This window comes from Emys orbicularis, chromosome 7 (genome assembly GCF_028017835.1).
Source record: "Emys orbicularis isolate rEmyOrb1 chromosome 7, rEmyOrb1.hap1, whole genome shotgun sequence".
Classification (NCBI taxonomy): domain Eukaryota; kingdom Metazoa; phylum Chordata; order Testudines; family Emydidae; genus Emys; species Emys orbicularis.
Genome location: NC_088689.1, coordinates 25,930,024 through 25,947,407, shown reverse-complemented (window position 1 = coordinate 25,947,407; position 17,384 = coordinate 25,930,024). Strand labels below are relative to the sequence as shown.

Here is a 17,384-nt window from a genome sequence, read left to right as displayed (position 1 = left end):
TGCTTGACCAGCTGGCTGTCTGTGCACGGCCTGTGCTCGTTCTGCACCAAGAGGTTCCCCTAGCCCGGGAGGCGGGGCCGACCCGCCCTGTCTCCGCCCAGCCGCCCGCCCCAGGGGGACTCGCTGCCGGCCCGGGCCTAGACCGCGCGCTAGACCGGGGTTTTGCGCACTGGCTGCGGACCGAGCGCCGGGCTAGGGAGACCAGCGGCTGGCGCTGGGCCGCATGGAGCTGCTGGCGCTGCACACGCGGCGGCGGCGGCGGGGGGCGCTGCTCCCGCAGGAGCCGGGAGAACCGGAGCGCGTAAGTTCCGCACCCGGAGGGAGTAGGGCGGTGCGTACGAGTCGCCGCCGCGCCGAGGGCTCCGCGGTTTCCGGCGGCGGGCCGTGCCCCGGCGCGACTGCGGAGCACTCCTGGCTCCGCGGGCACATTGCCAGGCCCGCAGCGCTCTGCTGCTACCCGGCAGATTCCCGAGCGGCGCTCGCAGCCGCTAACTCCTGGCTGGAGCCCCAGAGACTGAGCTAGCGCTGTAAGCTCCTAGCAGCTGCAAACCCCGCACTTCCCCCTTCCGTTTACACTACTCCCAGTTGTGCTGGGCACTACCCCTCCTTGTCCTTTCCAAAGAGCTCGCTGGCATCCACTCAGATTGGAAGCCCCCCTCACTTTTATTGATGAAAGGTAGTGGCATCAGATGTATCAGCTTCACCTTGGGCAAATCACTTCCCCGTACCCTGACTCAGTTTCCCCAGCTGTAAAATGTGGATAATGATATTGACCTCTTTCAGCTATGAAAACGAGTTACTTACACTAAAGGGATTAGTCCACCATGGACTTTTAGGTTTCCTGCAAGTTTTGATCCGTTGTGTTGGGCCTTTGGCATACATTTGGCCCTTGACAGCCACCGAGGGATGACCCTACTGAAGACGCTGCATGTAGTATAAGTTGCTATATCCAATATTAACTATATGTTGTGCCCATTCTTGCAATCTTTGCTGAAGCAAATTTCATAGTTACAGCTCTAGTCCCACAGACACTTGTGCTTGTAACTTTACTCACATAGCTTCATGTGATCAAATTCCACATCTGCATATTTGCAGGATTGGAGCACAAATCAACAAGAAGCAATTTGTCTGTGTAAAAACTGCAGGTTTGAGTCGTTAACTCAAGAAAAGCCCTACAAAGAAAGTTTTTGTGATAGTACATGTACAGTAATGGGTATGTTCTCTAGAAATTAAATGAGTATTTGTGTTATAATACAGTCATGTTCTAATTGTTAGTTGTTGCTTAACCTTGAGTAGATATTGATATGAGAGAGAGTAAAGGATTGTGGATATTTTGCTCTCAAGACACTTGCAGGAGGAACAATGGAAAAGTCTCATTCATTTTGTTGTAAATGAAGTTTTTCATTGTTTAAGTAAAAGCACTATATGGTTTGAGTGATCCATTAAGGTTAATTTGAGGCTTTCCTCCAAATGTAATAGGCTTTGGATAGGTTTCGTGTAAACTAAGAAGTTACTAACAATTAAAAATGTAGTGTCTTAGGTTAGAAGGATAAGTGGTGAACTTTCTGAACTATATGCCATTAACTATTGTAATTTGAGTTTATTTGGCTGGAGTTTTGGCTGTTGGCCCCCTAGCGTTAGTACTGAAATATTACTGAACTCTCTAGAGGCCCAACCCTGCAAAACCTTCCACACCAATGCGTTCATGCAGAATTTAGCCCTAGCTAAAGTATTGAAGTATTTATTTGTTGTTAGCAAAATTAAAGTTAAAATTGAAATAGAATTACGTGTTTACTTTCACAAGTACACTGATGGTTTGGTTAGACGAACACCTAATGATGAGGATTCCACAACCGCCCTTGGAAGCCTGTTCCAGTGCTTAACTATTTTCATAGTTAGAAAGTACATTTCCTCTATATATGCAAGATCTTGCTGACCTTTTCAATAAGAAAACTGGTAAAATCTGTCATGACCTCTGTCGTCCTCCTTTCCCATTACATACAGGCTACCCATCCACCACTTCCGGTTAGTGGAACCTATCCAATGAAGAAGCAAACATAAAATGAAGCTGGAGGCAAAAATTATATAAGTCATTATGATCCCAAGCCCAACAGCAACATAATAGGCTCACTGTGAGAAAATCATCATTAAGGAAAGAAACAGGACTAACAAACTGATATTTGCTGATTGGAGGAGTTCTGAACCTCTGCTCATGTCCCAGCGTGTGCAGTCACAGGCAGCAGTCAGTATCACACAACTCCGCTAAGGGATATTTATGAACATTGATAACCATTCTGTGGTGAATCCAAAAAAGTAAAAAGCTATCAATAAATCACCGTGCCTAGATGTTGGTTAAGAACTGGCCGTCCCTCCCTCTGTAATACTGACTGAGCCAAGTAGACATTGCACCACTTAATATTGATTGTAAAACACCCAAGACATGGGCCTTGAGCAGGGAAAACTGTACCAGTTGAATCAAAATAGTGGCTCATAGTGCCTTCCTAGAGCCCATATGTTGTCCATAACACTAGCTCATAAATATCCAGGAAATAAACCATCTGAGCCCTGTAGAATGGGAGGGCACCACACAGGTCAGCCATGAAGACAACTGGGATTGGGTATGTGTGACTCCCCTGGCTGTGTAGGCAATTAGGTCCCATAGTTCTCACAGGATGCTAGTCAACTGCACAATGGAAATGATACATCATAACCAATTATTGCCTCTTGTACTAGAAATCCATGTGTTATGTCAAGCACCCATGTATCACTGGGAAGGCATGCTATTAGTATTAGAGCAGTACACAAAATTTTGCAGACCTGTAGCACATTCCTACCAAGCAGCCAGCATGTAATATTGCTTTAAACAACACTTCTCATGGTGGGAGGAACATGCTATGGTTCTTATTCTCCTCTTCTTTTTGGTAGTGAAAGTTAGGAGTAGCTAGCTAAGTTAATTTGTATTGCAAATGAATATCAGGATCCATGACTGCTCATCAGCCTAAACATGAGAGAATAATCTTTAGCAGTTAAGAAAAAGGACATAGTTTGCCACCCAGACGAAGCATGTTGATGCAGATACATAGCACCCTACAGTCAGAGGAATGCAACAGGGCATACTGTAGAACAGTAATACTCAGACCTCAGTGGTTCAGGAGCCAAATTAGCAATCAGCGTTTCCCAAAGGACCACAGTAGTGTGAATTCATATATATATATATTATTCTCACAGCAAAATGACTGACCAAACATTATTTTATCAGCTACAATTGGTTAATAACATAGTAAAAGCATCCCAATTGGTTAATAATTAACTCACACAGTGTTTCAATATCACATCCTGAATAGAGCCACAGGAGATACATTAAAGAGCCACTTGCAGCTCACGAGCCTCAGTCTGAGTATCACTGCTGTAAAACAAAAGTCATCTTCCAAATTACCAACTGCTACCTCACTAGCACATGTCCCCACATAAGTGCTCATATCATTTTGAGGCTTGCCGTCTTTCTGAATCAAGACCCTGGGGAGAACAATTGATACAAGTATTGACTAGACTTGTATCTACTCAACCCCCACTCAACCATCATTCACAGCTGCACCCACAAACCATGAACCATCCCGTATGTGTTACAGAAGTGGTTGTTAAACCCACAGGATGGGAACCAATGACTGCACATCCCCCAGTCCCAGGTTAACATCTGTCATAAGCCAAGAGTCATAGTGTATTAACCTACACATGACTATGACGTACATTAACACAGTTGCTTCCACAGTGCTAACGTATTTCGATGTGCGAAACCTTCCATTCACTAAAACATACACTGAACAGGCACACAGACCATTTAGATACATGCTCTCTGAAAATGTCCATAGGATGATATACTTCTTGCAGCCATGTTGCCCATGGTCAGCACAGACCTGATATGCGATTAAGTGGTTCTACATATATACTATTATTAGCCCTTACGTGGCAGACATACATGCTTCTACTGACACAGCTTTCCTCAGTATTTGTTCTGGCTTTGCAGCTTGTGATGTCCCATCTGTTTTAAAAGGGAATGTTGTATCCCGCCCGTATAGTTATTCTCTGAGTGGATGAGGTCAGTCTGTAGACAGTTTTACTTATTTCTGAGGGTATGTCTAGACTGCCCATGTGGCATCGCTGCCGTGGCAGCGCTGTGACATGGGCAGTGTAAATGCTTTATCGCCGGGGGAGAGCTGTCCCGGCAATAGAAAAAACCCACCCCAAATGAGCTTTATCGGCTCCTGGCGATAAAGCGTTGTCTATACTGGCGCTTTTCAGCGCTAAAACTTTTGTTGCTCGGGGGGGGGGGGGTTTCACACCCCTGAATGACAAAAGTTTTAGCGCTGAAAGTGGCAGTGTAGACACAGCCTAAATGGTATTGATGAACAAATAGCCGCATTTTAGTTGGTATTCTTCCTTATTACCAGTTGGCAATACTAACAGTATTCACTTGCTACTGTCCTACTTCTGAAATGTCTCACGAGGAGAGTCTGTTAGGAGTTTATTGTTGCATTCTCAGAATAAAAGTTTTAAGCTTGAATGAGTTCATTTCTCTAACCAAATTCATTCCAGGAAGGTGTCTCTCACCTCCTAGCTTGTAAGCATTTTTCTTTATAGTGAGTGCCAGGGCATTCACTTTGGGGAAATTAACAGGAGCCTCAGGACAACTTGTGTTGGTGCTCATATGCTCTTACTCCATTGGTTGAGCATGCCTGTTTGAGTGTGACATGAGCAAAAACCTATCTAGTTAGAGGCTAACCTTGTCCATCAGAGAAATACCATTTACAGGTAAGAAAATAAAAGTCTGTTAGTGAACTCTTGCTTTCAAACCCTGTCTGACTATAAGTGAGTAGAATGCATAAGAAAGAAAGAACTTCTCTTTGTTCCTTTTTGAGGTTACACAGCCAGATAATGACTTGTCCTGGCTCAGGCATTGTAGTTTGTCCATGTGCAGTGACAAATAAGTTAGAGAGACCATTTTTCAGAGAGGAGATAAAATTATCCTTTCAGAGCCACATGCCAGATCCCAACTTGCATATTCTGCTCTCTCTTTCCTGTGAGAGATCCTTGCATCTAGAGAGCAAATTACTAGTCACAATCCAAAAGGAGAATTTTCCTCTAAAGGAGCAAATTAGTAGCTGCTTATGATTGCAGCACAGGTGTTCTATAAGCCAAGGAAGTGGAAACTAGTTTCTGTTTTAGACTTAAACTAATAGTAAAAGCCTTAAGATTACCACTAGTATTAAAGCTGGGAAACTGGTCTTGTTTTATAATTTGCAGAGCATTGTACATAGCTCTACACTTCGTTTTTAAACAGCGAAACTCTTCCCTTTTAGGTTCCTTCTAACATGGAATCTTTGGGCCTGACTGTGGCTATTAAATTGCTGCCTACAAAGGGTGTAGTGTGCATCTACATGGTTCTAGCAGGATCTTCTGGAGGCATCATTCTTGTGGCAGTCAGTACCCTGGGGAGCCCAGAGGAAACTCAGACACTGACATCCTTTCAAAGGGCATGGTGGGCGTTCTGCTGCAGAGGAGGAAAGGTGCCATAATGCTGTCCTCTCTGGAAAGGCTAGCACCACTTTGGATACTAGCCTTCCTCATTCTTTTTACTCTAAGTGCAAAAAGCTAGTTGCTAGGTTCCTGTGCAGAGGGAAGATTCCTTGTGTCCTCTCTTCTCTCCCTCTTGTCTCATCTTAGCCTCCCTCACACTCCTTTGCATATTATTCGTCTATATGGTTCCCTTTTCTATGTTTGGGTAATTCTTCCTGTATATTATAGGAGCTTGACTTAAGATAGAGCTCTAATTTTTGAGAGGTTCCTTATTAACTTTGTATTAATTTCCAAGTACTTTGACTTGAAGGTTAGCAAAGGGCTCAGCATTCTCTAAGACTGCACGTTCGGAGTCTGTTTTGTACATACTTGCTGTCATCCAGCTGGGACACAGGCTGAGATATACTATAAACAAAAGATAAAACAAAACAGCTGCCAGTGTGGTTATTAGTATATACAGGAGAAAAATGTTTGGCAAAGAGAGAACAAATGACAATAGGAATAAGCACTTGACATTGAAGCTTCTAAGAAAATGTTATAAATCTTTCGGTGTGTGTGTGTGTGTGTATATTTAAAATTATAAGAAAGCAGTTGACAGTCTCTCAAAACCATCTGCAATAGCATTTAGCTCAGTTAATTTTTCATATTAGTTCTTGCACCATCTGTATCACCTTTTCATGATCAGTGTATTCTACAAAGACAGGAAATAAACTTGTGGCAACTTCACCAGTACTCAAGGGGAAGAGAGATTTATCTGGAAACCTTCCCCTTTCTCCTCCAAACACTCACACATACTTTGCTCCTAAAAAGATAGGTTGGTGTGTATCTTCTCTATAGAATGATCTGTTCTTTTCTGTCTTTCCTAGGATAGAATGTGACTTGTGTTTCTTGTCTTGAGCCCTGGACCCACATTGGATATAGTGCATAAAGTGATCATTAGATTGAGTTTCAGAGTAGCAGCCGTGTTAGTCTGTATCCTCAAAAATAACAGGAGTACTTGTGGCACCTTAGAGACTAACAAATTTATTAGAGCATAAGCTTTCGTGGGCTACAACCCACTTCTTCGGATGCATATAGAGTGAAACATATATATATATATATATATATATATATATATATATATATATATATATATATATATATATATATATATAGATTGAGTTTACCATTCCTGATAAATAAAGGGTCATTCTGATGTAATCTTGCCTCGTAGAAACTAGGCTTTCTGAACAACTGACCTGTTGGGCCTTATTAATTGTAAACTTAATAGATCTTGCATTAACTGGGTTCTGTCCACAGTCAGAATTGATTTATTGGTTTATTGTTCTTCTTCCCTGAGATGATGCTCTGCTGTCAGAGAATTTCAGTATAGTTTAGCCTTCTCTGCAGCCAACCTCTCTAGAAACTTCAAGTTCTCTTGGCATCAGTATAAGATTTTGTCAGCCAACTACTCTGTATGCTAAATTTCTCTCACTGATATTAAGTATCTTAAATCCAAAAAACAATACCTTGAATTTATTTTTGATAAGCCAAATTTCTTATGATGCATAGCAGTAAATCACTTTTTCCTTTTATCCTTCATCTCATACATCTTGTTAGTTATGTTGCTGTACTGGTATACCATAGCTTTTAATAAAGGACAAATTCTACAACAACAAAAGGGAAGAGGATGTTTTCCCAGTGGAGGGAAGCCTGTCTTTAGAGGACCTTCTCAGACTATGTTATTATATTATTCACTTTCTTAGTACAATACATATTTTACTTTTTGATTTACTTCCCTTACAAATATGCTTTATTCCTCAGTAGTTTTCTTGTTTCAACTGTTCTCCACTGAGGTTCCTGGCGTATTGATCCATTTTATTTTTACATAACAGGATTTTTTTATACATATTCAAATTTTAAATTTAGTTTCCATGCTTCAGGAGCCTGGTTAGTTTGCTGGCAAGTCATCTCCTGCCTATGAAGTTCTTATGCTACTGGGAGAGAAAGAATATTTCACTTGACATTCATTGTGAAGATTGACTCTGTCAATAGACAGTATTGGGATCTGCAAAGCAATCTATGCTAGTGGGCCAATATGTAACACTGATCAACACTGGGGTACAAAGAGGAAAATGTAGAATATTATACCATGATACCACATATTAAAATGTTGCTATTCCTAAAAACAAAGTTGGTTCAAAAAGATATTGGGGGAAATTTTCAAAGCTAAGTTATTTAGAAGCCTAAATCCTATTTTCAAAGGTGACTTAGAGATGCTGGAGCCTAAGTCTCATTGAAAGTCAATGGGACTTAGGATCTGGAATGCCTAAGTCATTTTTGAAAATGGGACTTAGATGCTTTTGAAATTTTTACCCATCCTCATCTTATTCTGTAAAGCCCCTCAATATAATCGGGCTATGGAAATTTTGCACACTTGAGAATTGAACTCAAGATTTTTATCTGTTACAGGTTTTCAGTATTTTTTTTTTTAATTGCAGTGGACTGTATTTTATGAGGACAGGTAAATATTGCTTTTTATTCTTTTAGAAACGAGTATGCAAGAGTTTAGAGACCGTTCCAAATGAGAGTGATTTTTGCCACCAATTAAATGAATGTGCTATGGATTACTGGACTATGGAGCTGGATTCTAAACAGAAAGGTACCACAGAACAATTTATTCCTCAGACTCCTAAGGAAAAGCCAAATTCAATGGTATGTTTACATCACCAATAATAACTATTTATTAGTAGAACATGTTTAAAATACATTTTATAATAAAATTGCAAATAATTGCTTTTTTTGAGAGTTTTGTGTATGTTTTTGTTAGATTTTTCAAAATCATGGAAGCAAAGGTACTGCCCAGCCTTGCCCAAGATGTATTGCAGGAGAATCTGTAAGTATATTAACCTTCTTCCTGTGACATAAAAGATAGACTTGTTCTTAAATATTAGATCCATAAAACATAAAGTTAATAAAAATCGCAATTACATTTCTCAGGAATAAAGCATGTAAATAAAAAAGGCAGATTGATTTAGTTTTTCCGAGGTATGCTAGCAGAGTACAAACTAATATGTTTCCAGCATCAGGTTGAAAATATAGAGATTGCAAACATATTTTTCAAATTCGCTCTAAAAAGCAGTTTACTGAAGTAACTGAATGCTTTTTAAAGTAAAAATAATACCTAATCTCCTCTTTTCCACTGGTATTTCTCATTAAGATAGTTAAGAAAAAAAAGTAGAGTCCCTGAACATTTTATTCAGATTTTTAGTAGGTACCTGCTTACTATTTTTAGCTATTGTGCTGAATATACCAGCGATGGAGTAATGCTTTGGGGGTTCACACAGGCCAGTAAGGCATTCTGTCACCTCCTGCCCTGTATCCTTGGGTGCCTCTGTGCTATGCAGCTTTGGCTCAGAGTCCTGACACCTGCAACATGCTCACAGCACCATGGTCTCCCCTGGCCAGCCCAGTTACTCCTTGCAGGGTGACCCCAACAACCCTTGCAGTTCAAGTCTCCCCAAAACCATTTCCCTCTTACTGGATATTCACAGAGGTAACACCGAGTTCGCTGCCTCCAAAGAACCAGTACACACAACAGCTCGTTAGATCAGCTGGAGTTATACCCAATACCACCGTATCACCCAAACACAGATGGTGTGTAGTAAAACTAAGAATATGTTTCTTAAGAAAGAGCATAGGTTTAAGTGATTTCAAGCAAGAGTGAAAGAGATATGAAAGGGTTACTAACAAAAACATCATGCTCTCTAGTGTCTAAAACTTAATTCTAGCAAAGTATAGCTTTGTCTAACAATTTTTTTAACTCACACCAAGTTGTCAGCATTTTCCAGCCTGTTTAGCAGGACCCTTCTTTCATAATTACAAAGCGCTGGCTTCTTTGTTCTCTCAGCTGATGGACACCCCAAAGTCTTTCAGCAGTTCCTTATGTCTCCAAAGTTTATCTTTGTCTTCGGGGTCAGGAAGCCCTCCTAGGGACTCAGCTTTCTGTGTCCACCAGGGAGCCTGTGCCATCTTAATTTTGCAGTCCCCTCTGATTTACAATGCAAATGATCTTGATGGAATCTGCATTGCAAATGAATAGCCCAGTTGTCCTTGTCTCTGGTCACACCTGGCTTGATTTGCAGTTGAGCCAGAGGTGTTTGCTTTTCTTCTTTGTCTGGGGGTGGGGGAAACTGTTTTGCCTCCTTTGTCTGTTTACAGTCTATGAAAAGTATAAGAGAGTACTCATAGTTTTAAAAACAGCATTGTAACATTTCACAGTGATATTAATGTCCAGTTTATTAATTTTCAAATGATATTACAAGACACCTTTTAAATAAATATAGTAGAACTTCAGAGTTACGAACACCAGAGTTACAAACTGACTGGTCAATCACACACCTCATTTCGACCCGAAGTATACAGTCAGGCAGCGGCAGAGAGAGAGACACAAAAAAGGCAAATACATACAGTACTATGTTAAATGTAAACTACTAAAAAAAAAAATAAAGGCAAAGTTTAAACAAAAAATTGACAAGGTAAAGAAACTGTTTCTGTGCTTGTTTCATTTAAATTAAGATGGCTAAAAGCAGCATTTTTCTTCTGCATAGTAAAGTTTCAAGTCAATATTCAGTTGTAAACTTTTGAAAGATCAACCATACTATTTTGTTCAGACTTATGAACATTTCAGAGTTACAAACCACCTCCATTCGAGGTGTTGGTAACTCTGAGGTTCTCCTGTATCACGACAACAGTGTGAGAAATGTACTGTTACATACGAGGGAGGCCCTAGCCATCTAGCATTGGGGTGCTCTTAGGGTCACAGATGGGCAAAAGAGGAAGTGCTGTCTCTACAGTGTCATTTCCTACCAGATCCCTCAGGAGATTTACCATGCATTGGACATCCACACACCAAGCTTACAGGGAAGTCCCTAAAAATGTATTACTCTGAGAGTTATTATTACATTTTGTTTGCACCCTCTGCTGTTGAATCCATCCAAGCAGAGTTCCACAAGAGCAGCCAGCAGGAGAATGGGAGGGATATGTGAATGGCATCTTAGTCAGTCAATCTTGAGGAGAAGGTTGAACATCTAGGGCAGTGACACTCAGGCCTGGGCTACACTAGGGGGAGGGTTCGAACTAAGGCTTGGTCTACACTAACCCCCCAAATCGAACTAAGGTACGCAACTTCAGCTACGTGAATAACGTAGCTGAAGTTCGAAGTACCTTAGTTCGAACTTACCTCGGTCCAGACGCGGCAGGCAGGCTCCCCCGTCGACTCCGCAGTACTCCTCTCGCCGAGCAGGAGTACCGCAGTCGACGGCGAGCACTTCCGGGTTCGACTTATCGCGTCCACCCAGAAGTTCGATTGCCAGCCGCCGAACTAGCGGCTGGGTATAGACGTACCCTGAGATACACAACTTCAGCTACGCTATTCGCGTAGTATCTTAGTTCAACTTACCTGGCCGTCCTCATGAGGTGGAGTACAGGCATCAATTCGGGGATTGATTTATCGCGTCTAGACCGATCCGGCGGGTAGTATAGACGTACCCTCAGACTGAGACTCGCGATTGGCTCTTTAATGTGTCTCCTGGGGCTCTTTGCAGCACATGATATTAAAACACTGTGTGATTTAGTTATTAACCAATCAGGATGCTTTTACTATGTTATTGACCAATTGTAGTTGATAAAATAATAATACTTGATCAGTCATTTTGCTGTGAGAATTATATAGATAAACTAAATATTTCCCATCATACTGTATAAATATGAATATATCATACTATAGTAAATGAAACAATGAATTCACACTGCTGTGGCTATTTTGGGTAATGTTGATTGCTAACTTGGCGCTTGAACCACTAAGGTCTTGAACCACTAAGTACACTGCTCTACAGCCAAAATGCTTGTGAAATAAATGTAGTCAAACTTCACTAATTCTGGGTCACTGAGAACGAAAATGATGCTTAAAATTGTTGATTGGCTCTAGTTTTCAAGATATGCTACTGGGTCAGTATATACGACCCTTGACTTGGGAATGGCAGAGGATACGTGAGTTATAAAGGGAAGGGATCTCAATTTAAACCAGAAATGACTAAAATACATCTTTGACTGGATCTATGAATAAATCTATGACTGGGTTTGGACAGTACTTGCTTTTTAGGCAAAACAATGAATGATGCAATCTGAAGCTGGTATTGCGTCATACATGATATGAATTGCATCATGTTATTCCTAGAAGTCATGGATGATGCAATCATAACGAAGCTTACATCACTCTGCTGAACAAATTGCCCTATATCAGCTCTAGAAATCATACAGTGTCATGCTCTCTTATTTGTCAGTGTTTGATTTTGCAAAGGGACACATTTCTGTTTAGCCAAAGTGAGCAGAGATGCCTCGTACTTGTGTGAACAGTGCAGATAACTTCTGCTATGTTTGTGGTGAAGTGACTTTTGCATCACAAAAGCGCAGTATAACCACTATGGTTAAGAAAGCCTATCGCCTTTCTTTTGGCTGCAAAATTGGAGATCAGGACAAGAGGTGGGCCCCACACATATGCTGCAACACTTGTGCAACAAATCTTCGCCAGTGGTTGAACAGGAAAAGGAAATCTATGCCTTTTGCAGTGCCAATGATTTGGAGAGAGCCAACAGATCATACCAGCAATTGTTACTTCTGCATGGTGCCTCCAGTTGGGAAAGGTGTGTCAAAGAAGAAAAAGTGGACTGTGCATTATCCAAACATTCCATCAGCTATACGCCCAGTACCCCACGGAGAAGGACTACCGGTTCCTGATGCACCAGAATCATTCTCACTTGAGTCAGATGAGGAAGAGGAAGAGGATGAAACTTCTGGTCCTGAACCATCAATGTCACAGGACCCACATTTTCTCCCATCCTCCTCCTCTGAACTACACCTCATAACACAAAGTGAACTGAATGACCTTGTCAGGGATTTGGAACTACCCAAGAGTAAGGCAGAGCTGTTGGGCTCCAGACTACAGCAGTGGAATCTCCTGGCAGGTGATGTTAGGGTTTCCATGTTCCGTGACCGTCAAAAGGATCTTGTCCCATTCTTCTTCATGGAAGGTGATCTTGTAGCCTGCAACAACATCGATGGTGTGATGGCAGCCCTCAACATCGTTCACGATCCAGATGAGTAGAGACTGTTCATTGATTCATCGAAGACGAGTCTTAAAGCTGTTTTACTGCATAATGGCAATGTTTTGCCATCAATTCCAGTTGGTCATGCAGTCCATATGAAGGAAACCTATGACAACATGAAACAACTTTTGAGGTGCATAAACTATGACCAACATCAGTGGCAGCTTTGTGGCCATTTGAAGGTTGTTGCTCTCTTGCTTGGTCTGCAGACTGGATACACAAAGTACTGCTGTTTTCTCTGCGAATGGGATAGTCGTGCAAGAGATTCCCACTACATCAAGAAAGATTGGCCACTCCGACAGTCATTGGAGCCTGGGAGGAAAAGTGTTCAGCATCCACCACTTGATGAATCAAGGAAGATTTTGTTACCACCCTTACACATCAAGCTGGGTCTGATGAAGAACTTTGTCAAGGCCATTGACAAAACACAAGCAGCTTTCAAGTACCTCAGTGGAAAATTTCCAAGGTTAAGTGAAGCTAAGATAAAGGAAGGTGTCTTTGTTGGTCCTCAGATTCGTGAACTTCTTCCAGATGATGCATTTGACCATGCACTGCGTGGCAAGGAAAAGACGGCATGGAAAGCCTTCCAGTTAGTGGCAATAAATTTTCTCGGAAACAATAAGGCAGACAACTACAGGTTGTTGATGGAAAACCTCCTCAAGGCATACAAAAGCCTTGGTTGCAACATGTCACTAAAGATACATTTTTTGCACTCTCATCTAAATTTTTTTCCACTGAACTGCGGAGCAGTGAGCGACGAGCACGGCGAGCGATTTCACCAGGACATTGCAACAATGGAGAAATGCTATCAGGGCAAATGGAGCCCATCAATGCTTGCAGACTATTGCTGGACAGTGACAAGAGATGCTCCATTTAATGAATACAAGAGACAAGCCAAGAAGCGCCGAGTAGACGCTGAATAGGACTAAACTATGTACATAATAGTTTTTTGCCTTTTGTTTCATAATAAATTTTATTTATATAACCCTTTTGCTGATTTTTAAAGTGTTACATAAACAGGACAGGTGAAATATTATCATGTAAAGCAACCATAAACACATGAAAAGACCTAGGTTTACAATTTATGATTAAAACTCTACTATCTACACAATATACATAGACATAAAATGTAAAAACTTAAATATCTTAGAAACAGTAGCCAATCAGTTGTTTTAATTGTCATATTTGAATTCAGCACATCAAAATACATAATAAATAGCACATTTTATCTCTGAAGCAGACGACTTCTCAAAAATTGTAGACCAGTGGTATCACTGATGTAGGGTGAAATCCTGGACCCAGCTAAATCAGTGGCAAAACTGCTGTTGACATCAATAGGGCCAGGATTCCATGCCTAGAGTCAAAAGTTGCAACATTAGTTGTCAACATTGGATTAAGCTTTAATCACCTTTTTAAAATAATTAAATAAAAGAAGCCTGTTATAGATCTCAGTCCAATGAGGAACAAGCATCTCCTGTAAGGCACAGATTTTTAAAGGTATGTAGGCACCTAAAGGTGCATCAGATTCCTACTGGGATTTTCAAAAGCACATAGGTATCTAACTTCTGTTGATTTCAATGTGAGTTAGGCAGGTAGGCACCTTTAAAAATCCCAATAGGCACCACTGCATATCTGTAGGCACCTAAATATCTTTAAAAATCTGCCCTTGACTATCTTCCCCTCCCACTGAAGTCACTGAAAATTGAAGAATCTGTTCTATTAATCAGCTTGAATTATCAAGTTTTGTAAGCTTTTGTTGTGAACATATTGCCTGTTCTTTCTCGACATGCAAACTGTAAAGTGCATCCTTGGATCAAAACCCAAATTGTTTTAGAATGTTACTTCCATTTTAGAGAAGTCACTCTTTGACCTCTAACTTTTTTAAATGGTTTTCAGAATTACAAGTGCCAGCATTAGTGTTAATAAGATTCTTCAGTTTTAATGTGAAACTAATTTTTGATGAATTACACAGTTGCAAATTAGTACTGGAATACATTATACCCAGCTTTAGGTAATATTTGTGTATACCTCTTAATTTCAAATAACAATTTCTATTTTGGCAGTAGTATTAGAAATGCAGTAGTCTTGTGCTTCTCTTCATTACATTTTACATCAGTAAATGTAAGAACAAATTTATGAGCCCAAAAAAAACCTTGCCAGGTAAAATTCAGCCCTTGTGTAAGTGGTTGCATCTATGAAAGGCTAATACCATGGATGATCTGTTCATGTTGTTCTTAAATTTAGAGCATTCAGTAGACATATCTGATAGTGGAAAAGAGAGTTTTCTTTATCCTAGTCTATTCTTAATAGCTCTAGTTTTCCTATATAGGAACACCACAATTCCAAAACGGAAGATTTATTTCCCACCGTATATTTCAGCTTGCAAAACATAAGAATTTCAAATTATAGCTTTACAGGGCTTCTCTTTTACTCTTCTAGGTAAGTTTGCCCACCCCAGAATGGATAAATACTTTTCCTAGTTAAAGCAGAGCAATTTTAAAATGTCTGGATCAAGTGAAACTATAATGTCTTCAATGTGCCATGAGGCGATTAGGAACAAAAGCATTAGTCCATGCTTGATACAGGAGATCATATTGTCAGTGGAGGCAGAGGTCAAGGATTAAAATGTAATGGATTACTTAAAGATCAGCATGTATAGTATGACTCCCGCATTACGTCCTGTTTGACTAATTAGCTACTTCTGGCCAATATCATAAGAGAAGAAAATACACATATTTTGATCAATTGATCAGGAACCAAATTGGTACATTATTTTCATTCACAAAACAATTTTAAATTGCAGTGTATCAGACTACAGTATAAAGCCTAGCAAAGGTGTTACTAGCTCAGCTAACTAGTAACTTTCTGCAAGTTCAAATTTCACCTTAAAAGATTTAAAGGATTGTCATTCACGGAGATTCAATTTTGATACCTTTCAAAATAATTACTCTGGAAATAGCGCTCCAATATCTGGCTGTAACAAGAAGGAGGAGCCCAGATGTGGGAAGAGATAAAGCATGCCTCTATTGATTTTACAAGGAATAACATAAGATATATTAAAGTCACATAAGAAGCTGTACAGTCTACAGTTAAAGCGGAGTACAAGTGAATTAAAGTAAAATATGGCAGCTAGATTGGGGTAAATCAGACACAAAGCCTAATGGGCTGAGACAGCCCTTTTGTGGTTGTGGTTAGTGGTGGTAGCTTTTATAAGCACTGAGTTTTGCACTGGGAAATCCTGATTTTATGCAGTTTATGGGGAATGTAAAGAACTTGACTAACATCAGCAATTCATGAATACTTCCACTTTTAGGTCTGCACTTAAAAGTGTAGAGAGGACAGGATTCAAGCTTAAACTGGTTAGTCAATATAGGAAGGGGCAAGGTAAAAATTATATTTAAATACTGTGCTGTGAAAAAAATTCAACTCTATTAAACTAGTACTGGGGGTGGGGTGAGGAGAAGTTTTTATTTCAACAGTTACTACTTTTAAGCATTCTCTGGACCAGATTTTGAATGTGAGAGAAGGGAGGAGGGGTGGGAATGCACAGGTGAAAAATGTTTTGAGATAAATTTCAAATCTTGTTTGAATTACTTTTAAGAAAAATCCTTTATATTAGGCTACACAGTGTGAGAGGGTCATTTTTGTTTGATCTGTGTGTAAAATATGTACCCACAAATAGTTTATTTAGTCATGTAAAAATGTATACATAAAAATGTACAAGATAATTTAAAATAAGTCCCCAGCGAGAAAATAAAACCTTATCCCACTTGGACTGTGCTAATATATTTTATATTTAATCAAAAGAGTATGATTTCTAACATGCTAACAGTTACCAATGAGATGTTAAAATTGTCGGTATATTGTATGCAATTCTGTTGTATACTTTTTTGCATGCATAACATTTTAACCTGACATATGAAAGTCTTATCCAAAATAGAACCATGTTACCAATAAAAATTACATTGAAAAACTTCCTTGATTATCCATTGTCCACTAAGTCATTCAGATGATCAAGGTATGATGCTTTTAGTTGTACACTGTCTATTTCTCTTTGACCAAAGAGTTTCATTGCACAATGACAAAAATGCTGCACCAGTTTTAAATTAGGTTTTGTTTTGTGACATATGAAACTTTGTCATTTCAGGGACACTTCAACCATATTATGGGCTTCTAGAAGAAGAGAGCCTGCAAAGCAGCAATGTTCAGTTTCTGTTTTTAAAACATAAGAACATGCATGTGTAAATGCCGTACAGCTGGATTTCTGTACACACCCATTCAATTAATGTGGATCTAGATTTGTTATACATTATGTAAGATTTTGTGCGTTATGTTGTATTTTTAATACAAAAATCCATATTCCTTTGTTTTTATAGTTTAACAAGTTATTAGTTCAAATAACTTCCATCTTGATCCTTCCTTCCTACTCCCTCCCCAAGGCCCTTCATGCAGGCTAGTGTTTCATTCAGACATAGGTGTTTTTAGTAGTGGGTAAAGAAAGTCATGAAAGTAGGTCTGATTTTGTTTTGTTATAGGAGTTTAGTTAGCCCAGTGTTGGTCCAATCCTGCAAATCCTTAGTCCTCTTGCTCCACTTTCTGTTCCTTTTGTGCACCTACTGGGACACTGGTAGTGACCATCCTTATGCTCAGATGAGAACAGGGACT

At 40.0% G+C, this 17,384-nt stretch overlaps 1 protein-coding gene across 1 annotated transcript; it reads left to right on the top strand.

Annotated features, from left to right (window-relative positions):
• The first annotated feature begins 223 nt into the window (after positions 1-223).
• C7H10orf143 (chromosome 7 C10orf143 homolog) lies at positions 224-16,972 on the top strand. Its single transcript, XM_065407852.1, has 4 exons — positions 224-301; positions 8,104-8,268; positions 8,384-8,449; positions 16,867-16,972. Exons 1-4 carry the CDS (start codon positions 224-226, stop codon positions 16,894-16,896), a joined length of 339 nt encoding a protein of 112 aa, XP_065263924.1. The 3' UTR covers positions 16,897-16,972.
• Positions 16,973-17,384: the final 412 nt, after the last annotated feature.

Coding starts and splice junctions, on each gene's coding strand:
- C7H10orf143 (XM_065407852.1), top strand. CDS start 224: ATGGAGCTGCTGGCGCTGCACACGCGGCGGCGGCGGCGGGGGGCGCTG. Junction 8,269..8,383: donor AGGAAAAGCCAAATTCAATG/GTATGTTTACAT, acceptor TGTTTTTGTTAG/ATTTTTCAAAATCATGGAAG. Junction 8,450..16,866: donor GATGTATTGCAGGAGAATCT/GTAAGTATATTA, acceptor TTGTCATTTCAG/GGACACTTCAACCATATTAT.